The sequence below is a fragment of the Brassica napus genome, chromosome C2 (assembly GCF_020379485.1).
Source record: "Brassica napus cultivar Da-Ae chromosome C2, Da-Ae, whole genome shotgun sequence".
Taxonomy (NCBI): Eukaryota; Viridiplantae; Streptophyta; class Magnoliopsida; order Brassicales; family Brassicaceae; genus Brassica; species Brassica napus.
Window position 1 is genome coordinate 1,716,339 of NC_063445.1, and position 23,104 is coordinate 1,739,442.

At 36.5% G+C, this 23,104-nt stretch overlaps 3 protein-coding genes and 1 pseudogene across 4 annotated transcripts; 2 read left to right on the forward strand and 2 right to left on the reverse strand.

Annotated features, from left to right (window-relative positions):
- Positions 1–777, forward strand: LOC125581753 (secreted RxLR effector protein 161-like). Its single transcript, XM_048747723.1, has one exon. The coding sequence runs from the start codon at positions 1–3 to the stop codon at positions 775–777; it is 777 nt and encodes a 258-aa protein (XP_048603680.1).
- Positions 778–3,695: 2,918 nt separating this feature from the next.
- Positions 3,696–4,764, reverse strand: LOC106383037 (putative protein TPRXL). The gene has a single exon (XM_013823147.3). The coding sequence runs from the start codon at positions 4,565–4,567 to the stop codon at positions 3,995–3,997; it is 573 nt and encodes a 190-aa protein (XP_013678601.2). The 5' UTR covers positions 4,568–4,764; the 3' UTR covers positions 3,696–3,994.
- Positions 4,765–8,141: 3,377 nt separating this feature from the next.
- LOC106416134 lies at positions 8,142–9,023 on the forward strand (annotated as a pseudogene).
- A 4,445-nt stretch (positions 9,024–13,468) lies between these two features.
- LOC106383445 (homeobox protein knotted-1-like 4) lies at positions 13,469–16,350 on the reverse strand. Of its 2 annotated transcripts, none has more exons than XM_013823556.3 (6): positions 15,598–16,350; positions 14,975–15,095; positions 14,610–14,794; positions 14,351–14,482; positions 14,058–14,194; positions 13,469–13,820 (listed from the first exon to the last, which is right to left on the reverse strand). In XM_013823556.3, exons 1-6 carry the CDS (start codon positions 16,168–16,170, stop codon positions 13,817–13,819), a joined length of 1,152 nt encoding a protein of 383 aa, XP_013679010.1. In that variant the 5' UTR covers positions 16,171–16,350; the 3' UTR covers positions 13,469–13,816. The 2 variants fall into 2 exon arrangements, with proteins under 2 accessions (XP_013679010.1, XP_013679004.1); XM_013823550.3 differs by having other exon boundaries at positions 13,469–13,828.
- Between the last annotated feature and the right edge of the window lie 6,754 nt (positions 16,351–23,104).

Sequence of the window (23,104 nt, forward strand, 5' to 3'; positions counted from 1 at the left end):
ATGATTGGTAGATCTCTCAATATTGAGAGTGATCCTTTTAGGCCCTGCGAAGATAGCGAGAAGATATTAGGTCCAGAAGTACCTTATATGAGTGCTATCGGTGGGCTGTTATATCTTGCAAACTGTACCAGACCAGATATAGCTTTTGCTACTAATCTACTTGCGAGATATAGTTCTGCTCCTACTCGCAGACATTGGGACGGAATAAAGCACTTATTCCGTTACCTTCAAGGTACAGTTGATTTAGGGTTAATGTATTTTAGAAAACCCGAGTTTGGTATGGTTGGTTTTGCAGATGCGGGATACTTATCAGATCCTCATAAGGCTCGATCGCAAACCGGCTATGTTTTTACAATTGGTGGAACCGCGATCTCTTGGCGGTCCCAGAAACAAACTCTGGTTGCAACCTCTTCGAATCACGCAGAAACTATCGCGCTTCACGAAGCATGTCGAGAATGTGTGTGGCTTCGGTCAATGAGTCACCACATACAAGAATCAAGTGGAATGGTCAACGAGAAAGTGCCGACGAAAATATTTGAAGATAATTCGGCTTGTGTCGCTCAACTCAAAGAAGGCTACATCAAAAGCGATAGAACAAAGCACATCCCTCCAAGATTTTTCTCATACATAAGGGAGCTCGAGAAAAATAAAGAAGTGGACATCGAATATGTACGGTCATGCGACAATCCATCTGACTTGTTCACAAAAGCTCTTCCGACTACAATATTCCGAAAACACGTATATGGTATCGGAATGCGGCATTTGCGTGACCTGTGACGAGAAAAGCTATGTTCACTATTCTCAAGAGGAGATTACGGCAGTGTACTCTTTTTCCCTTCTCATGGTTTTTATCCCAATGGGTTTTTCCATGACCAGGTTTTTAACGAGGCACTACGTAATACAAAATAGATAATTAAGAGGGAGTGTTAAAAGATATTTTGGCAAAATATCTTTGTTTATAATTATCTATTAGGATAATGTTTATCCTATGTTTTGTCTTCTTCCTCTCAAAGTCGGTTAATGTTACCGACTTACTTCCCTATAAATATGTCGATCATTGTAACAAAGAGAAGGATGAATCAAGTTTAATAATTATCAACATCTCTCTCTCGTATTATTTCCAAAACACACAAACACACTCACACCTCTTCTCTCACCTCTTGTTCAATCACTCTCTCTTTCTTTTGTTATAAAATACAAAATATATTTCATCCTCACGTTATAGTTTACAACAACTTTTTAATTTTCTTCGGAAAGAGTTCTTCTGAGAAGCCATTAAAAAATGTGCACGTCTTCGTTGTGGATGACACGAGATTGAAAGTCAGAAGTAACGATTTTAATTAACTTTAAACAACAAAAACTAAATTAACCAGCCATCAAGATTGTGTGTATCTACTTGATTATGGAACAAACCTTACGTAGAAATTTTTAAAATCGTCAAAAGATTTGTATATGGAAGATGAAATCATAGTTGCACCATCTTAAAACAGTATCTCCTTTAACTATGGAAGATGCGTCCATACTTTATTTCTGTTTTCACATCACAATAAGTTTGGTTTCCACCTCACCTAAATCATAATATCGCTTTCATGCTTAAATCTTCTTTTGTTTTTTTCGCGACAAAGAATAATTGGGAATATAATAGTACTATGTAATGTATATCTGTTCATATTTTGGTTTTAGGAATTTTGCAAAATAATAGAATTACGCAAGTAGTCGGCCGACCTCGTATGATATCACTAAGAACTGAACCAAAATTACGATGAGAAACATATCAATAAAAGTATAAAACTATATAGGCGATCTATATCTAGTAATTTAAATATGCAATTATTTAAGAATATGATGGTGGCATATACTCTTCCATGTAAGGAAGACGTGTAACCCCATCTTTATTTTGGCCTTTCTTCAACTATTCTTTGGAACAAATTATGGTAATGCGCCTCTTAGACGATTCATAGAACTACTTGTAAATATTACACATACTGTATACATAGTCCGCTACTCGCTCGTGATGTCAGTATAATTTTGAATTATATGAAATTCATTTTTCAATTGCCACTCCCACATTTACAAAACGAAAAAAAAACTCTCATCTTCCAATTTTTGAAGACATTTAAATTTGACTTGTTCATACATAAAAATAAATTCAAGTGGAGACGAGTAGTATTAAAAACACGTAAATCTAATAACGAAGATTACACGTATTACTCAAATAAATAGTCCCCGAGCCTTCTTCCCAATTTGGGAGCCGCAGAATAGAAACAACTCATGAAAATATAGGTTTTAAGTAGTAACAAAATCAGACGACCCTAGTCACTAAACCGTTTACAATAGCAGTAAATGCGGTAAAAAACATAAAGTACATCATTATCACTGCCACCTGATACAACCAAGAAAGAGAAGAAAAAACATGTCATTTTCTTGCAACAAATTCTTGCCATAAAGAGAGATAGCTAGACGGCCCTAGACCATCCCCATGTGTGTATGCTAGTAACATAACCAAACTCTATAATTTAGATCATGATTAACGTTTCGGATAAGAAAAGGTTCTTAAATTTTCTTAGATTTTAACTAAAAAAAACTAAGAATCGCCTATTAAATAAAAGATATAAAAACCGTCTTTTATCCCAAAAGTGTAAGAAAAAAGTAAAAACAGAAAAATGTCAAATCATGAATTAATAACTCTAAATAAGAGATCGGGATTAATCATGCTCTTAGTATCTTCATCCTTGAAGATAAATCTATCGAACCCTAGAGGATCCTGTCAATGAGAAAAACACAAGTCTGATCAAACTTCGTGGTTTCCAACCCTTTTATTCACTATTTAAGTCATTATACCGCGATTAAAAGCAAAAAAGATTTTTTGTTAATAATGGGTATATATCCTGAAATAATGTAAGAGGAATAAGATCGAGTAGAGTAAAATCTTCCAGATCAGGAAGACGTGTCTTTCCACTACTAACTTTCGTTTCCTCTTCTTTAAAATATTCCCTTTCTTTAATGTTCATGAATCGAAAGATTCCCAATTAATCATATTCAAATGCATCTTCTATCTGATAATTCCATGTTGAGTAGTTTTTTATTGCTCAGTCAACCATCCAAATTATACCATTCTCATTTCTCCTCGTTATTTTTTTTCTGAACACAATTCCTCTTTTTATTCATTTTTCCTTTCTAGTCCTTAAATGTGAAAATTTATGTCCAGAAAGACCATTTCCTCGTCTTGTAGGAAGTATTTTATATGTTACTTATTGTTCTGCTGGTTCATCCCATGTCCCGGTTAGTCACGTAGTTCAAACTCCAATCCATTTGCCAAACGCAACCTGCGACAGGTGAGAAAACAAAAAAGATTAACAAGAAACGAAAATAAATAAGTAAAACCAAAACAATGAAAGTACATACTTTTTTTTGAACTGAAAGTACATACTTATTTAAAAAAATGAAAGAACATACCTGACACGGCGAACAACGCATACCTAGAAAATTAACGGAACGCCCAACGGAAGACGGCTAACGAGACGGGTCAACGAACAACGCGAACGTTGACTTCACGAAACACGAAAAACGGGATTCAGACAAACAAAAAACGGGATTCAGACAAACGCTGCAGACACACATCAAACACAATGGATGTGAGATTAAAGATCTAAGAATCTCACTGGTGTTATGAAAAACGGATTATAGAAATTTGATTCAGATCTAACTTTCATACCAGCTTTTGATTTTAGATGTAATTTGACATTCTTTCGAGAGAAACATTAAAACAGAGTAAAAAAAAATAAGTATATGTACAAAATGCACTTCCGCATCTTTCTTCACCCAACAACAAAAAAAAACATATGATGGTGTGTGTGTGTGTTCGTTTTACAAAACTTCGATTTCAACGTTGACACTCTCTCTCTCCCACAATCGCCCCCGATCCAACTTTTCCCGACCAGATCTGTCCTGTTGTTAACAAACCTGAAACTCTGAAACCTTTATCAGATCAAAATCAACACTCAGCCTTGGACATAACCGAGAGCCTACTAGGACGCGGCTGAAACGCAGCCCTCCTTTTCAGATGATGCGACGAAGGCCTTATCAGAGTCGTCAACGCTCTTCTCACCCACTCTCCTTCAACTCCCCCGATCCTCACCAGCGAGTTCGTCATCGCCGATCTCCTCATATTCAAACTGTTCCCCGTGTACGACGCCGTTCCTTGCCCGTGCGGATTCGCCACGTTTTTGTGGAGACTGCACCGGAACGATCCGGGGTGCGTCGTCGGAGAACACATACACCTCCTCCGAGACGGCGACGTCTCGGACACCTTAGGCTGCGGTTTCTTGGAAACGGAGATGGATCGGTGGTTCGTAGGGGAGATGGATCTGGTGTCGAGAGAGTAGCGAAAGGACTGCGACATAGGCTGGGGAGTGGGGGACGCGGATCGGTGGTGGAAGAAGGATGAGGACGGAGACGAGAAGGTGGAGCTCGTGGAGGAAGCGAACGCTGAGGATGAAGACGAAGGAACAGCTTTGGAGTAACGAAGAAGAGTGTTTGATTTGTTACTAGACGATGTAGTCACCATTGCTTTTCTTTGAGAGTCTCTGGAGGAAGAAGAGGGTTTGATTCTCTCTCTCTCTCTCTAAAGGAGGCCCCGGAGGGAGGTTGGTTCGGCAAACCTAGCGAGTCTCAGGAACGAGATTTATAGCAAAAGAATGTTCGATGGCATTAATGTAAATACGTTTAAATATTTTGACCTTTTTCGAAATTTTGAGGTTAGTCAAACTTTAACCATGGTTTGCTGTTTTTAATTCCTTCTTTTTTTTTTTGCCTTTGGCGGTTTTTGCCGTTTCGAAGAGAATCGGGTACTTGATCCGACGGCTGAGGAGGATAACATCTGTGGGCAGTTAGAAAAGCTGCCACGTATAGTGACTAAGTGAGATTGTCAGCTCGTATCCCGTGAAAAGCTGTAATAACTACGAAATGCCATTTGCCCGTTGGTTTACAATTCCAATGGGATTATTTGGTCCTCACCAGTCCAATGCTTTCATAACGGTATCGATTTTATACATTTTGATTTCTGTATTGGGTGATCAGAAAATGTATGAAGTGAATCAATTTTTCAAACTAAAATTAAATATGAATTGAAAATCACCTATTTTCCAATATAATAACAATGCAATAATAACTTTTAATTGATCTTATTTGTTGGACTGACATGCGTTTGGCTTTGAATTAGTATTTGTTAGACTTAGTCTCTTAACATCAAATATTATTAGACTTTAGTATCTTGTAACATGAACGTAAACCCATCAAGATACGTCTATGGCCTAACTGATTATATCATATAGTAGCTATGGTTGCTGAAATTTTTTTTGTCCTTTAAACTGGGTTTAGCTAATCGGCTAACTGAATCTGTCAGAAACAGAAATAGTATATTGTTTGTTGGAGGAAAAATAACAACAGTAACCATAAAGAAATGATTGCCGGGAAGTCAAAGAGGGGAATCAACTAACATCGGTAACAAGGAGTTGACTAACATCGGTAACAATCGTAATACCATATTCTTATACATGAGAGTTAGGTAAATCATAACAAGTAACTATTGCAATCAATTACTCTCTCCATTCCATTAAAATATCCATTCCATTAAGATAGTAGAAGTTTTAGAAAAAAAAAATTTGTTTCACAAAAATTAGTTTTTTATATTTTCTATACAAAAATTGTAAATTTTAATAAAATTAATTTAATTTATTAAAAAATATTGATTAAAAACATTAGAATTTAATAATTTTTTAAAAAAATGCATAATTAATGTGTTTTTAATATGTATGAAAACACAAAAAAACATCTATTTTTAAAAATAGAACGGAAGAAGTAACAAATAGTAAAGAACAGTATTTCAGCAATCTTTCACCTCAAACGTACTCATGAATTAGCTTAACTTTTGGAGGCACTTCAAAGCAAGATCATAACCACAACCAATAAAGAAATTGTAATACTCGTTCCAGAGGATAATCATGCAACTATCTTTGAACTCAGAAATAAACATCCTAGGTTTTGATGAATATAATGACTCGAGTTGTTCTCCCAAGATTATTCGGATGTAATTAAACGTATGTTATCACACAGATATAACAATCTAATTTTGAAATTGCTTTTGTTATTGAAACTAATTATGTACTGTATAAAACTGTAGTTGTTCATGAAATATTCTTAAACACAATTTCATTATGCTTCTTCGTTACTAACCTTCATTTTGTTTGTGTGCAAATGTTTATAAGGTTAGGAGAAGATTGGGTAAGACATGTTTTTTTTTTTGGTAAGACATGTTGACGTGTTGAAAATATAGTAAACGTTTGTTATGCACTTGTGCTTCAAAAACAAGTCCAGCTTTAAGGCGATGCATGAATTTTGGTTGATCTACTAAATGTAGAAAACGTAAATGGACACACATCCTTAATTTGATTGGGATTGTCGAGAACTGAACTTAAAAAATTTAATATCTTCTTCTTAGCCCAATGAAAAAACAATGGATACGAGGATCAATACATTAGTGTGCCTTCGATGGATGAGTGGTGATCCATTGTCGACACTGATTTTGAGTTATTTAACATGGTCATGTAGTGGGTCATGTGAATATTGTTTCTTTATTAGAATCAATATACTAGTATCATCTCGAATCAGCTTATTTTTGCTTTATTTTTACTTTTTAATGCTCCTTTCAAAAAAATTCTTCTACTCTAGCGGTGAGAATATCACGAGACTTTCCATGGGTTGTTTTGTAATCTCGGGTCAGAAAATAAATTGAGTTTAATTTTGGTGATATGGGAGAGTATAAAACGTGTTAAAATCCTATATTAACGGAAAATGATGTCTGAAATATCATGCAATATAAGCTATATGCATGTGATGAAGTTAAGCAAAAGAATCTTATGTATTGATGGCTTTAACGCCAATGGTAGACTTTGGCGATTATTTAATGTGATGCAAACTCGAGAATCCTATTATTAAGAATAAGATGCTTATTTTACTCTGTGATATTTTGACATACCTCCCTATTATTAAAGTAGAGGTAGCAATGAGGTTATACTAGTATTCATTATTCAATATTATAATATCTAGGTTCCAATAATTATGATATGAAGCTGATTTGCCATTGCTTTGTTCTCTGCTTAGACACCTCTTTGTAGATTTGGTTCATCAGTAATCATCGACATCTATAAAAGAGACATTTGAATATCTTGCTATTATCTAAACAGTTTTATATACTTTTTACTAATATCAATCATCTCAATTTTTAGTTTTTGGTTAAATGTTTCAATCATATCAATAGTTACTTGTTTTTTTTTCCTTTTTATATGAAGCAATTTTGAAGAATCGATTGTAATTTCTAAGTTTCCTAATGCTATTGATTATTATCCTTACAAATTTTCTTTTTGTTTATATTGGTCGTGGAAGTATATTAGTTTTAATTATAATCAACTAAGGTGGTTTTCCGTTGAAGATAGTACTTAGGTTTGTAACTTGCAACACCCACCTACCGACCAACCTAGACTCCATAAATGCATTTTTATCATTATCGTCTTCACAGTTTAGTGGAAAAAATTTAGTAACGTCAAACACAGAATTTAGCAACGATCAGTCACATGAAAGCAAACAGAGAAATTTGGCGACAGTTGATACTTGATCGACTGTCTCCTTTGCCGTTCCACGCCATTACTCTAAATATCTCAACAATCTCATGTCTCCACTAGTTAGTGAAACTCAAAACGACAAAGACACCGAACCAGGTCCGACTCTTCACTCAAAACAAGAAGCAGTTTTTTCTTTGTCAACGAAATAGGATCTATGTCTAGTTGTGCATGTTGGCTGGTTGAATATTTAATGGACTTTTATATAGGCCCAACAAAACTACATTGATTTTATAGTTGTTTTACTCTCTCTTTTTTTTGTCAACGATACTTGTTTTACTTTTTAACAACTTTTTCTAATAAGAAAATCAAATAATAACTAAACGTCAGCGCAATTGTGACATTAAAAAATGTTGAATTAGTTTAAATTAGAATATTCCGTATGTTTTCCTTCCAATAAAATATAATTCTTTTAAAGTAGATAAGTAAAAAAAAGGCAACAAACTCTCAACATAGGTTGTTAACTGAGTCCTATTGAAAGAGCAAATCAAAGCGTTAAACACTTGAGCCTTAATTAATTTTATGAAAAATGTATAATACAAGTAGCATTAAAAATTAATATGATTACCGAAACGAACCTTTAGAATACGTGGACCGGGCCCAAGCCCATTCTCCACCCACTATCTTTTAAATCCTTACCTAGTTCGGACCCTATTTATTCTCTTCCATCATCTCATTTCTCGTTCTTCGTAACAAAACATCTTCCTCAAAAATTTCAAGAATCTCAAAATCGACGATAATGTACAATGAATGCACATCTCCGTCCTCCGCCAGATCAGCGAGAGGCCACAGAATGCGATCTCCGATCTGATGTTTAGGAGCCGCCAACGCGGTGGTTGACCCTGAGGCGATCAACGGCCAGAGAACGCCTAAATCTCCTTACAAGTGGCTCAAATCCACCGTGCTGGAGCTCGAGATCAGAGACAGGTGCCGCCGCGTCAAGACGCGCATCAAGGTCACGTGCCGCAACAACAATTGCGTTCACCACCATCATCAACGGCACCACAGCCAAGGATCTCCTGGAGATTTCAGCTACGATGCGTTGAGCTACGCGCTCAATTTCGAGGACGATGTGAGGGCGGACGAGGACGGTTCTTATCCGGATTTCACGGCGAGGTTGCCGGCGTCTCCGGTGGCGAAGTCTAGATCGGCGACGGTTGATCTTATCTCGTTCTAACCGTTTGTGTGCGACGGCGGAATATATAAATGTTTTCTCCGTTGTGCTTTTATTTGAGAAATTGTTTAACAATATGACGTCATTATTATAAAAGTAAATGCTCTCGCATATTTAATTGATTGATTAAATGTAATATGATTGATGTGTGAAGAAAAAAAACATTTTCTATATATCTCTCTCTCTGATTTTTCAATGTTAATAATTAACATTCACTTTTAAATGTGAGAAAATGTTTTTTTTTCTTTTGTGTGGGTGATCTAATTCGATGGCTAATCAAACATGCATAACTGGAGTTGAGAATGAAGAAAATTCTTGAGCTGTATAACAATACGACGTCATTATTATATAATCAAACGTGAGTCAAGACTCAAGTGAATATTCTGAACGATAATTCATTTGAGAAGTCAAGTATCAAAATAGCAAAAGCTATATTTCAACAAATGTAGATAACTATGAGTTTGTGAGATATTCTAGAACGTTAAAAACTATAACAGAGAAAATTAGGGAAGTTATACTTGTGTCGATCGGCACAATAAGAAGATAAATTTATGTTGTAGTGATCAGTGAGACATTCGTCGTGGCATGCAAGAGCAAGAGTGCAAGACAGACAGAACTTGAATTGGTTGTCAATCAGAACTTTAAAAGCCAAATTAAGTCGAAATAGATGGTTTTTAATTAAATGATATTTTATATTCTTATCAAACGTTTAAAATGCTTGGTAATCTAATATACTAGTACTAAACGCATGTACAAACAAAAAAGTTTGGTTTTACTTTTCCGAACAAAGGAAACCTGGTTCAGCTACTGGGACTAAAATTTTTTTTTTTAAAGTAATTTGAAGAATCTATCTTTACATTTCGATGATTATATAAAATTGTTTGATTAGATGTATGTCACGAGCATAAGCATCTAAAGCCGGTTTAAGATATATAGTGGAGGCCAATTATCATCTTATCTAGTGTTTAAAACTTTTTCTTATAAAACAACAAAACACTAAACAAGTGGAGAGAGAGACTGAGGATAAGAGTGTGAAATGAAGTGAAGTGTGGATGAAAGAAGAAAAGAGAAAGGTACCAAAAACGCTTTTTGACATGTATTGATGTTTGGGATGTTATGTAGCACTACTTGCCACCGGTCGACCTGTATCTTTCTCTGTTGATGCATCAAATGTTTTGCATAGTATACCCCTTTTAACCTAACCTAACTATACCCTTCTAGGTAATCCCTTACAAAATATTTCTATTGCTAGAGTTGATCTCCCATGGAAAATCACAATTTCTTTGTCAATCATCATCACTGAATATGTTACTACATAAATGATATATATGCATAAAGTCTATTTTGTTTGGTCAATTTCAGCTCGTCTTGTGACAAGATAGACAAACAGCATCGTACATGTCGCCAATAACGAATATATCAATGTCAAAGTTATATTATATGTTCAGTTTGATTAGAGGTCGTGAACTCAACTTGCAAATGTCGCCGTACAAAGATAAATTCGATATTGCTAATATTAAAATACAAATATTGGGAAAGTATTTATCTGATCATGTCAATCTTTATTTTGTATGTAACACTACAACAAATATAGGTATTCATAGCAGATTAAGATAGCACAATTTTCCTAACTGCTATGGAAAGGTATTTGGAAGTCTGCCTCGCAAAGTTATAGCACTTTACTTATGCTATGCCGAAAATTCGGTAAAGTGAAAAAAAAAACTCACTAATCACCCAAGTTTTTAGAATAAGCGCCAACACTTAGTGAAAAAAATGGATTTAGGCGGTATGTTTTAAGAACATATACTTTTCATAGCATTAAAAAAAAAAAAGAAAGGGATCGGATTTACTTACCTCGTTCTCTCCGTCTTCCCTTTCTTCTCCACCTCCATCGAGCTCAAAGCTCTATCCACCATCTCCGACTCGTTTCTCCATCTTCCCTTCCTCTCTACATCCTCTCTCCACCATCTACGACTCCATCGCCCACCAACCCTTCCTCCCCACATCATCTCTCCACCATCTCCGCCGCGTTTTCTCCATCTTCCATTCCTCTCCACAACCTCTCTCCACCATCTCCGCCTCGATCTCTCATCTTTCACCATCCGTAATCTCGTCGCTCATCCTAACAGAGTATACAATTGGATTCAGCCATCATCATCTCCAATTTCAAATCCGAGACTCTAATTTAAGAGTGAGGTCTTAAATTCAATTGATCCAAGTTGTGCATGTATATAGGTCTTAGTTTTGATTGATTGAAGTTGTGAAAGTAAATAGGTGTTAGATTCGATTGATTCAAGTTCTGATTAATTTCATTGTTATCGGTTCATATTTGTTTCCATTAATCAGTTCTTTTTTTGTTTTGCAGGTGCGGGTTCGTGACTTCACAAGCTTGCGTCTTCTATATTCTGTCGAGGTTAGACACATCGATCACTTATTCACATTATCTAATAGTTTGTATACTTTTGTAGACATTTATCTAGTTGTTTGCGGTTTAGACATTGAAGCAAAATTTATATTGTCATTGTTGCTTGAACCATGTACACTTTTTGGAATTTTGGCAAGGGTCCTAATAATGTTGGACAAGTCGTGGGTTCATATAAGTAGGTATGTACATTTCCCTAAGTGTTCAGGTTATAGAATTCCAAAAATTCGCGTCATAACTTTTTTTTTTCATGAACTTAAGAGTTGATTCTGCATACGAGAGAGCTGCCCGAGCTTTTGTCAATGGTGTTACTGATAAGTTAGGAGTTAATGGGAAGATTGTATGTCCATGCGCCCGATGTCGTAATCTGTATCGCCATACAAGTGAGGAGGTTGTCTCTCATTTGGTTATAAATGGAATGGATGATGCTTACAAGGTACGGACGGATTGGTTTCACCATGGAGATGGTAGCTCTGTTGATGTAGTGGATGTTAAAGATAGATGCTGGAATGCTGAGATTCTTAGTTTATATGAAGCTGCAAACTTTGTAGATGAGGATTTAGCCAACCGGGGTTCACAGTTACGTGAGTCAGTTGAGGGTGAGGACAGGAAAGAAGATGAGTTTTTAGCAAAACTTGCAGAGGCTGAAACCCCCTTGTATCCGACGTGTTCTAGTCATAGCAAGCTATCAGCTGTAGTTTCTTTGTAGTGAACCATTTATTGGGCGAAATAGCATATTTTAATGGGTGAAATAGCATATAAAATAAGTTATGATACACTCACTTGATATCACGAAAAAAATGCTATAAATCATATGAACATAACTCAATACCACTGCTGCAACACATCATAAAGTAGCACCAATGTAAAGCTACTACAACGTAATTGATGGCTACAGAATATAGCTATTTTACAAAAATATATAGCAACATAAAAAAGTTATTACATAATTTAGAACAGCACAAATAGCTATTAATAGGTTTAATACAGCAGATAAATATAGCTGTTATACAATTTCCTATAGCATAAATTGTGTGTAATAAATAACCGTAACACAGCGAAAACATAACGCTATTAAAGGCTACTCTACGATAGCGTCATCCGAAAACGCTATCGTATATAGGGACTCTATTATAGCGGTCGTTTTCATAGCATTTGTAAAACCGCTATGGATACCATATAATAGCGTTATCCGTATGCTATTAAAAGCCATATTTGTTGTAGTGTAAATAATGTCAAACTGAACTTCACTTGGACGTTCTTGATTATCTTATCATATTTGTTTTTGTGTAAAATATCATATCAGAAAGTTCAGTATATATTGGCTAACATGTAAAAGAGAAAGAAGCGCATGATAAGAGTAGAAAGAATGTTGTGAACTTTCTTGTCGTCTTCACTGATTTATTCGTTATCCCCTACTTACCCACTAGCACTTTTATATTATCTGTGTCACTTTCAGATAGCGAATCTTTTATTTACTCATCATTGTAGATCAGAAATAAAACATTATTACTATTTTCTATAAGTACAAAAGAGAAGAAGAAGCCATTGTTTCGTCACTGTTACGCAACAGATAACACACACACAGCTGTCTTTTACAAGTGGTCCAGTTAGCCTAATAAACACTCCTCTCAGATTAACTGTCGAATAAGCCTTCAGTAAAAAAAAAGACCAATCACAAACCCCTACAACACAAAAGTGCCTCGCCGTGTATTTTGGTATCTGAAAATCGTATTAAACCTTTTGTTTATATACCATTGTGATTTTGTTATGATTTGAATAGAACGATTTACACTCGTAATTTATCGAATTGACTACATGCAGAAGACTACGTATGAAATCTCAAACGTTTTACACACGTGAACTATTTTTGTAAACCATGCGTTATGCGTGATCTCGTGGCGAAGTAAGTTAGGAGACAACTAGGCCGGTAATGGACATTGAAGAAACCCAAGAGAGGCTTGAGATGATGCCGGAGAAAATATAGAGGGCCCAAAATGGAACTACTTCATAATATATAGTTTATTAAAACTAATTTCGACCACCGGAGAAAGTCTCTCTATCGTCGTTTCCCGGCGACCTTTGCAGCTCCTAAGTGTGATAAACCGTAAACGGCACCGAGATTGGTTGTTTCATATTTATGTATTAGGGCTAGCAAAGCATGCATAAGAAGTGGTTCCACAAAACATGTGTGTGTAGCACGGCAAATAATCAATTTGCACATTTGCTAAAAGAGAAAACTCCTTGTTATTCACAAGATATGATGATGGTGGAGATGGTAGTGAAGATCCTATCATAAATTCCACCCTAACCCTCATATTACAAATCATGCTTCTGATTCTTCGTCTTTTGGGTTTCGTGTGTTCCCTAATAATTACGCTTATATATGAAGCCACATAAACCATGCAATGTCACACACAGAAAAATACGTTCTACGTTGATTTTGTGGATTTTTGTCTTTGGATATCCAACGTTCTATCAAGCTATTGGATATATCCATGCGCAGCTACAAACTGACTTCATCAACGCTCTCTTCCGCTATTTTCACCTGCATTGCTTCATAAAAAAAAAAAACTCTCCAAAATCAATATCTCAATATATTCTTGAAAATGTAACTAAATATTAATATAACCATACCAAAAAAGTTATAAACTTCATCACACTAACTTAGATATTTAAGCTATAAACGTTGTCACAATAGCATAATTCGTTTAATTGTATATTTGTTCAACAAGCCAATCCTATATATCCTGGATATCTCTTCCTACAGTTTTGTTGGTAGTACCTTCTACGTTTGTTCTTTGGGACGGTAGAAGAAGATGGATTGCTATGCCAATTCCTCTTTCTTTGATTGATGAACCAATTGTTTATCTGTTTGAGCTGCAACCCCGTCTCCTGTACCAACCTCACCTTATCTTCCTCCTGCAAAAGTTATCCCATTCATTTAAAACTTAAATGATTAAGAAGGCAAATGAAGAAGTCGAGAAAGTGATGTAGTCCAAGCTATATGGAATAGAACAAGAGACCCTTGAGGGGTGATCACGTGAGTGATTGAAGAAATAGAAAGAGAGAACTCACAGTAGGGTAAGGCCACTTAGAATGAGACTGCCACCAAGCTTTGAGAACAGAGGTGGTGTCTCCTGGTAATTTCCCAGCTCTTCTCTTTCTCAATATCTCCTCTCTTATGTCAACAATTTTCTCCTTGTAGCCCTTTAAAAAAAAAAGAATGTTTGTACATCATTACATCACATATATATAATGGGCAATGTAAGTGTAATTTTACAGATGAGACAATGTGTAGGAGTATATGATGGAGATAGTATATATCATTTGTTACCTGCTTGAGTTCATGTTTGAGTTCTTGCCTAACTCGTTCCATTAAGGATCTCTCGCTCTCAGTGGGGACTAGAGGACCAAACCCTAACCCATCTAAGCTTCCATCATACAAATGAGCATCACTCTCTACTTGCTCATCTTCGTCTTCAGACATTGTGGCTCCTGTGCCTTCACCAGGAGACACTCCTATCTCACCCAACAAACAAGCGTTAATCTTTTAATTAAAAATCCATACCATATAGCAGAATTGAAATGACAAATGAATTAAATAGAATATCCTTGCTTCTTTGTCAATGCTAAATGCAATGCAAGAGTTATTATTATAGCTAAATGAAAGATTAATATTAAATTTTTCTCAAAACTAACCTGTTAAGCTTTGAAGAGACTGCTCAATCTCCCAACAGGCCATAACAGCTTCCATTGCATGGACGCGGACATGCTGCTGCAGTTGTTCTTTAAAAGAGCACAGCAATAGTACATAATGCGTCTGCACAAAAGCATGTAAATATTTTTCAGACAACAGATAGATTAATAATTGATATACACATAAAATGACAAACTAGTATGTAGCTTTTGTCAGATGACTATATCCGTAATTTCAAACCAATGTATTGTTCAACCAAAATCTATCTCAAAAATAAAACCTCCTGCTGTCAAATTTCAACTGTACAAAACTAAAATCCAAATCTTAAACTGACTAATTGTCCAATCAGACCACTGATCATGTGTGTCGGTACAAAGTACAAATCTACGAACGAGATTTGCATTTTCTTCTCCAATTTTTTTTTAATCTGAAATTATACATAAAATAATTTTCAAATTTCTCAAACAGTGAAACTATTAACTAAAATACAAAATGGAATTATTAATTTTTGTTTTTCGAAATTTGAAGAGAATAAACCATTTATGAGAGAAAAGGCTAGGGAATAATATGATGGAAAATAAAATTAAAATTAAAATTTGTGAGGAGGAATGAGAAGTTAAGTTACCATGAAGTGGTCAAGCTCCTTTTCATCACCGGAGATGAGTCCTTGAGCAGCAGCGTCCATAGTAGAGTACTTGGCCACGACGTTCTGCGACTGAGCTAGCTGTGCATCGATCCTAGGAAGCTGATCCACCGGCGTGGCGATCCTCAGGCACGCCACGTGTGCCGACAAAAGCTGTTCGTATAGTGGATGAGAGAGTATCTCCGACTTGTGTCTCGCATTCTGCCACCTCTCCGCCTCCTTCCTCTCGCCGATCATTGACTCCTCTCCGCCGGTAGTAACGTCGTCGATGACGTCACCTGAACCGACGTTATTGTTGTTAGCTCCCCCGCCGCGTTGGAGGAAAGAAGTGGATCGAGAGAGCCACTGGTTAGCGGCGGCGGAGGAAGGAGAGTCTGAGCTTGTTGCTGCGGCGGAGGCGGCAGTTTGGAGGTTTAGGAAATTGTTATCGGAGCGGAGGAGCCAGTTAGGAGGAGTGGATTCGTGGAAATGGTGTTCCTGCTGCTGCTGAGAGGGAGGAGGAGGCTGGTGTTGTTGGTCGATGAAGTGATTGAAATGAATGTTATGGAACGCCATTGTTTTCTTTTTTTAACTCGTGTTCAATAATGAAAAATAGGGTTTGGCGTTTGGGTATGTATATGTTTGAATGTTTCAGTTTTATGTGCACAGAGCGTTTAAATGGAGGTGGACAAAAAGGCGATTTATTCTTGTATATATTCTTTACCAAACTTTTGTTGATAACAAAATGGGATTAGGTCTAACTAGTAACATACTAATTAATTAGTAACAATAATTAACTATGACAACAAAAAGTATACTATCGTTTTATGAAAAAGATGGTAGAGAATTGACATCAAAAGCATGATAAGATATTGATACGAAGTTCGGATGAAGGTAAGAAGAAAAGTATTACACCATCTTTTCCTCATCGCTTTCAATACAATTTCCCGTGTGTATAATTTTTTTGTTACTAGTCAAATGGTATATTTCTATTTTCAAAGAATTATTTAGGATTTTCTTTTTCTTTCCCTATATATTGCTTTGCTTTTACGTTTAGTACAAATGAGGATAAATCTAATTTTCATTTTCTAATTAAAGATAATTAACTGTTTTCCATGACATGTTACACAAACGAGCTTTTTCATCTAAAACTTCAGTTGTCAACAAAAAATTAAAATCATAATGGAAATGTTTGAACCCTAGTTCTTCAATTTCCAAAGAAAACTCACTAAACCAGCATGAATTAGTTAAACTCATTTCACCACCACCATGAATAGCTCTTGAGCTTTGTTTCAGTTTTGTCGAATAGAATATACTGTGGTTGAGCCCATGAATCTCAGCAGCTACATTTTTTTTTTTTTTTTTTTTCAGCAGCTACATATACTGAGTTTATAAAAATGAATACATCCCTCTATCTTTAGTACATAGGGTTGCAGAGTAGCCAATTTACTGAGTTTATAAAAAAATGAAATACATCCCTATCTTTAGTACATAGGGTTGCAGAGTAGCCAACTTATTACTAATCTGCAAATATTTTGGTGCAAAGTAAATTCATTCGAGTGTGAATATACTATGTATTTGTCATAGATCATGAAATTGTTGTAATCGTAGAAAATAAAAAGAAGAAAGAGTAAATGAAAGCAAGGAGGGAGGGGACCGTTAATGACGTTATTAATCTCAACCAAAAATATCAGTTGACACGTGTCGAGATAGTACTCAACGCTAACTGTGGTCCCTAAAGAATTGCCTGCGATCAGGTAAGAGAATCCAACCAATTAAATTTTACATTATTGTCTGTAAGAAGACCAATTAGTAGAAAAATTAATATAATACAGTATATTAGTGTTTATATATACAAACGCATATTCAAAGTTAAGAGAAGTAGGGACCAATTTCTGAAATTTTTGACCTAAGCTAATAGTTGCTGTCTAATCGGCGGTACGACAAATTTTATTCCATCACAAAAAAAACAAATTAAAAATGGAATATTAACTTTGGTATGAACACATGACTACAGGCAGCATTATACATCAAAAGGAAATAAATATATTAAAAGTGTCATATATATATATATATATATTTAAATGTTCATAAAATCATGTAATATGAAAAAGAGCGAGTAGTTTAATAAGCAAAACACTACCCAATGATGAGTGGTAATATTAGAAGTTGGTAGCCATCTGACCGCTTCGAATATTTGGCATTACTATTAGATAGATTTTTGTAAGATTTTCTCTCGAGTGCGTTACACGTGAGAAGGCGATGAACAAGAGAAACTATAACAAACAAGTACTCCCCAAACAGCGAGGTGAGCGATGGTTGTTCATAAGGAGTATTTACATGTGTCGTGTAAACATAATAAGGTCTATGTTTCGTGTGGAATCAGCTAACAGATGATTGGACAAAGGGAGTCACATTAACGATCAAAGTCGTCCATCTCATAACCACTCCTGTCCCCACAAGAAGTGTCCTACGTCTCACGGCTCGACTAATTAGTATAGTAAGTAATTACTCTTCTCCGGAGTATATATAACCTTTCTATATCTTAAACTTTTGTAAATTTAAACTTAAGAGATTAAATGGTAAGAAGCAAATGTTTCAGTACTGGAGGGAAAGCAATTTATCGGAATCAGGTAGATGAGATAGTAATAGGAAGCATTAATGGAGTTTTTTTGTTCAGAATATTGATCACACTCACAACAAACACTACTAATAGTCTTATTGACTATACGTGGGTAACATTTATTCATTGCACAAGCATACGTCGATCACGAAAAAGATCATTGTGATCACACACAGACATCTGATCATATCTAAATGAACCGTAGCCGTATGCCCAAACCTCCATGATATAAAGAAGAAATCTAAATGATCATATCAAATAATAAAAAGTAAGGAAAAGGTTACAACCAAAGAAAAGAAGATAGAAACGTTTCAAGGTAGACAAAACGGAGAATAATTGGGGTTATCCACATTGTTGAAAAAGTCTTTGGTTACTTTTTCCTACTCAAATTCTTTCTGGTTTTGTTGAAAACACTACTATGTATTGTGTTGCGGAGTTCTTATCATAGTTCAAAAACAATAGAGTTAGTTATGATGGCTGGAATTTTTAATTCATATATGAAACGCTATTTATATATTTTGAAAAGGTTTGCATATATATATATATATATATATACATTATTCTTATTAATAAAAAATAGTTGACTTCCACTTCATCTTTTGACAAATGAAAACTAATTGCTGGATGCTAATTATATATCAATCAGCTATGAGGCCTATGTTTTAGTGAATCTAGTGATGGATGGATGTCTCACTCTATTGATTCGAAATTTGTTTTTAGGAAACAATTTTTATTAATTATATAAATTAAATGTTAAAACATGTTTTTTGAAAGAAAAATGTTAAAACATGTTAGCTATACTTTTTTATAATGTCATGTTAAAAATAAGAGAGGTGTATTTGTCTGCTTCTCTTAGTAACCCCCGAAGTTAGGCTTTGTTTACTTCCAAAACTGGACCACAGACAAGAAAAAGAAGAAGCATTTTGAAAATAAATTCTGCAATGGACCACTTCTCCACTCTTCTGCGTTCATCTTCAATGCTTCACTGTGTTGTCCATATCTCTCCACATTGTTTGCTTACTTTTAGTTACGCATTTAACATCTATTTGGGAATATTTGGCCAATCTGAAATAGCATCTGGTTTATCTCTTTCTATTCTCTGGTTTCATTTCGCTTGGAATCCAATGCGACTCAGCTTGTACTCAAATATTGTATAGATATTTGGAACTCAACATTTTTTTTGGATTACTATCTTGCTTCTCAGGATCAAGGAGGTAAAACCAAATAACTTGCAAGCTCAATCTTGTGAATCTTTAGCATATTAAGATTTCATTTGTTCGTACCCTAACTCACATTTTAATCAATCTTGACACCCATTTAATTGATGCACCAAATTTATGTTGTTAATAATTTTTATTATATTATTCTAACATATTAATAATCTTAAAATATGAAATACAATAAGAAGCTAAGAAATTAAACAAGTTAATCGACCTATGCTGAGTGTGGCAAAAATCAATATATAATTTATTTATCATATTGTAATGCCCTAAATCATAATTGAGTTGGTGAGGAATGTTATTGGCCCATATTAACCTTATGGGCCTCTTTCCTTGCCAAGTTTAATATCCCAAAAGGCCAAAACAATGCCTCTAGATCAGAATAAAACACACATGACAAAAACACATATACCATCTGTTTTCACTCATGGACTTCATTAATACACATAGCATACAGCAAATGCAGTTTTTTTAGTTATTAACATTATGAAGCCTTACCAGTAAGGCACAAACACTGCCTTCCAAGGCACCGCATACCAAAAGTAATCTCCTGTTAAACTAGCAAGTTCTAAAGCAGTAGAGTAGTGAGCATTGACATCAACAGGTGAACCAGCAACAAGGAATAGTCTCCGACAGTTTTCTGAGATCGTCCCAGCCTACAGCTTTTGGCCTTGATAACATGCACTACACCAAACTGATGAGCCTAGAAGACTATAGTGATAAGTCCTAAGCGAACTGAAACATAGACTAAATTATAGGACACTGGACACCTAAACGGGAATCTCCTCTGAATTAAGACTAGCTTGGGAATCCAAAGGAGAATTCAAAATTGTGCCCTCAGATGTTGCCTGAAGAACCCACTTTTCTTTTTTTTGCTAAACTGTTAATATTCATATTAATGAAAAAGTCAGATTTACAAATTAAATCTAAGAGAAACTCCACTTTGGCAAAAAAAGGTTAAAAACAAAGCAGAGCTACAAACGGGAGAAGATAGAGTGATCTATCTCAACCAAAGAGACATTAAAGAGCTGAAGAGCTTGTTGGCTCTCCTAGCTGTGATGGTGCTGCGAATATCTCGGTCAATGAACCTGAAAACCCCATCCGTAGAGATAGATATCTGGTTATGAAGCACATTGTTACGCTGCCTCCATAGATGGAATATAGTTGTCTGAGCGGCGAGCCTGCGGAGAGTAGTCTGCGGGTCCTTTGGCGATCCTCGAAGCCATGAAAGGAGCTCCGCCCAAGTGAGGTGCTGCTGCGTCGCAGGGGAAAGTCGCTGGTAGATGAGACGCCAAATCTCAAAGGAGAAGGGGCAAGATAGCAGGAGGTGGTCCCTAGTTTCAGCTGAGGCAGAGCAAAGGCAGCAAGAAGTAGGCATTTGAAGGCCCCATGATGCTAGCCTCATTCTAGTAGGAAGGCGGTCAAGAGTTGCAATCCACATAGTGAAAGAGAATTTTGGAACAGCGCCTTTAAACCAGATTTTATCTGCCCAATCTTTCTTTTGAGAGCGAGGCCTAAGCACCTCCCAAGTAAGAGCCGATGAGAAAGTTAAAGAGGATGTACCGTTCGTTTCCCATACGTATTTGTCCTCATGATTTGTTTCAGTTGGAAGAGGAACGGTTGTAAGATAAATTTGCAGGTTAAGCTCTTCCTGCGACCTGGCTCCTCCTAAACACCAACCAGAATCCGTTGCAGCATCACATACTTTTGCGTGGAGACGCACTCGGGTATTGACAGGTCCACGCTCTCCTATGTGATCAATAAGACTACCCCATTGGGTCCATACATCAAACCAGAAACTAATCTTCCTACCATCTCCCAGCTCTGCTTTACAGAAAGATTTTGCCACTGGTCTGAGTTTTAGTAATCGTTTCCACATCCAGGAGTCATTCTGAGATTCCGTAATAACCCAGAAGCTCTTGTTCTGCAGATGGTACTTGCGGTGCCACGCAACCCACAACGAGTCACTTTCAGAGAATAAAAGCCAAATAAAACGCAAGCATAGAACATGATTCCACACCAAGAAACTTCTCAACCCAAGCCCACCTTCATCCTTTGGGAGGCAGACTGTGCTCCAAGCTACTTTCGCCATTTTAGGAGTATCAATGTTACCAGACCAGAGGAATCTGGTGCACAACGATTCTATTTGCCGGATGCAGCCTTTTGGAAGCACAAAAGCTGATATCCAGAAGCTCACTAGGCCTGCAATTACTGAAGAAAGCAATACTAGCCTGCCAGAGAAAGAAAGAGATCTGGATGCCCACATTCTGAATTTTGTAGTAATCTTGGCAATTAGTGGAGCGTATTCAGATATCTTAAGCTTCCTGCTAGAGAGTGGAAGTCCTAGGTATCTAACTGGGAGAGTACCACTAGGAAATCCAAATCGAGCGATGGCCATAGAATCTGTTGGACTCAAACCCGAGGTGAATAATTCTGTCTTCTCCGTATTCACTACCAAACCTGACCAAGAAGAGAAATCATCCAAACATTCTGATACTCCATGAAGTGAGTTGGTGGAGCCATCAAAGAAAATCATCACATCATCAGCAAACATAAGATGAGAGATATTCAACTCAGCTGTTTTAGGATGGTAGGAGATCCAGCCCGAGTCAAACCTGGATTGGAGTAGCCGTGAGAGAGACTCCATGGCAAGCACAAAGAGGTAAGGCGAGAGGGGATCACCCTGTCTAACTCCTCTTGTGCTATGAAAAAACCCGCCTGAGACACCATTAACAGATACAGAGAAGGAGGGAGTCGAAATGCATTCAACAATCCAATTAATAAACTGCTCAGGGATTGAGAGAGCCTTTAGAGTGGCAATTATGAAGTCCCAGCGGACTGAATCGAAGGCCTTACGGAGATCAACTTTTAGCATAGCCTTTGGTTCTGAATTTGCCGCTTTGTACCCTTTAACCAGATCAGTGGCAAGTAGAACATTCTCAGCTAATAGTCTGCCAGGTAAGAAAGCTGATTGCGCATTGGAGATAACCTTCGGGAGGATGCTTTTCAGTCTGTTAGCCAAGAGCTTTGAAATAACCTTGTAGACAGTGTTGAGACAAGAGATGGGACGGAAGTCCGTAGTCCTAGTGGCATTTGTGATTTTTGGGATGAGGACTAGAGATGTTGAGTTCCATTGCTTTAGTATTTGACCTGAGGAGAAGAACTCAAGCACAGCTTCTGTGATCTCAGGCCCAATAAACTGCCAGCAAGAAGTGAAAAATTCGGCAGAATAGCCATCAGGTCCACTCGTCTTGTTTTTAGGCAGAGAGAAGAAAGCATCTTTCACATCCTGAGGCGTGAATTTTTTCATGAAGCCCTGAGAATCTTCATTTGAGCAGCGAAAATTGAAGAGTAGGTTGATGTCAGATTGCTCAAACATAGGAGGCCCAACCTCACTGCCAAGCAGGTTTGAGAAGTACTGGATACAATGCTGTTCGATATTGTCTTGAGAGTCAATCCGGTTTCCTGAATCATCTAGCAAGTAGTGAACATGATTTAAAGATTTCCTCGTGGCGACCATCTGGTGATAAAAACGAGTGCTACAATCTCCAAGACCCATCCATTGAACTCTTGATCGTTGAAAGAAAAACGCTTCCTCCGCTTGAGAGAGAATAGCCCATTTGCGCAGTGCTTCCTCTTCATTTGAAGCGTTAGACACTGTTGGCGC

What these genes read in the sequence shown, in the direction of transcription:
- LOC125581753 (XM_048747723.1), top strand. Translation starts at nt 1, where the DNA reads ATGATTGGTAGATCTCTCAATATTGAGAGTGATCCTTTTAGGCCCTGC.
- LOC106383037 (XM_013823147.3), bottom strand. Translation starts at nt 4,567, where the DNA reads ATGGTGACTACATCGTCTAGTAACAAATCAAACACTCTTCTTCGTTAC.
- LOC106383445 (XM_013823550.3), bottom strand. Translation starts at nt 16,170, where the DNA reads ATGGCGTTCCATAACATTCATTTCAATCACTTCATCGACCAACAACAC. An exon ending in AGGAGCTTGACCACTTCATG is followed by an intron (nt 15,096 to 15,597) that starts GTAACTTAACTT and finishes GCTTTTGTGCAG; the next exon opens with ACGCATTATGTACTATTGCT. An exon ending in TCAAACATGAACTCAAGCAG is followed by an intron (nt 14,483 to 14,609) that starts GTAACAAATGAT and finishes TTTTTTTTAAAG; the next exon opens with GGCTACAAGGAGAAAATTGT.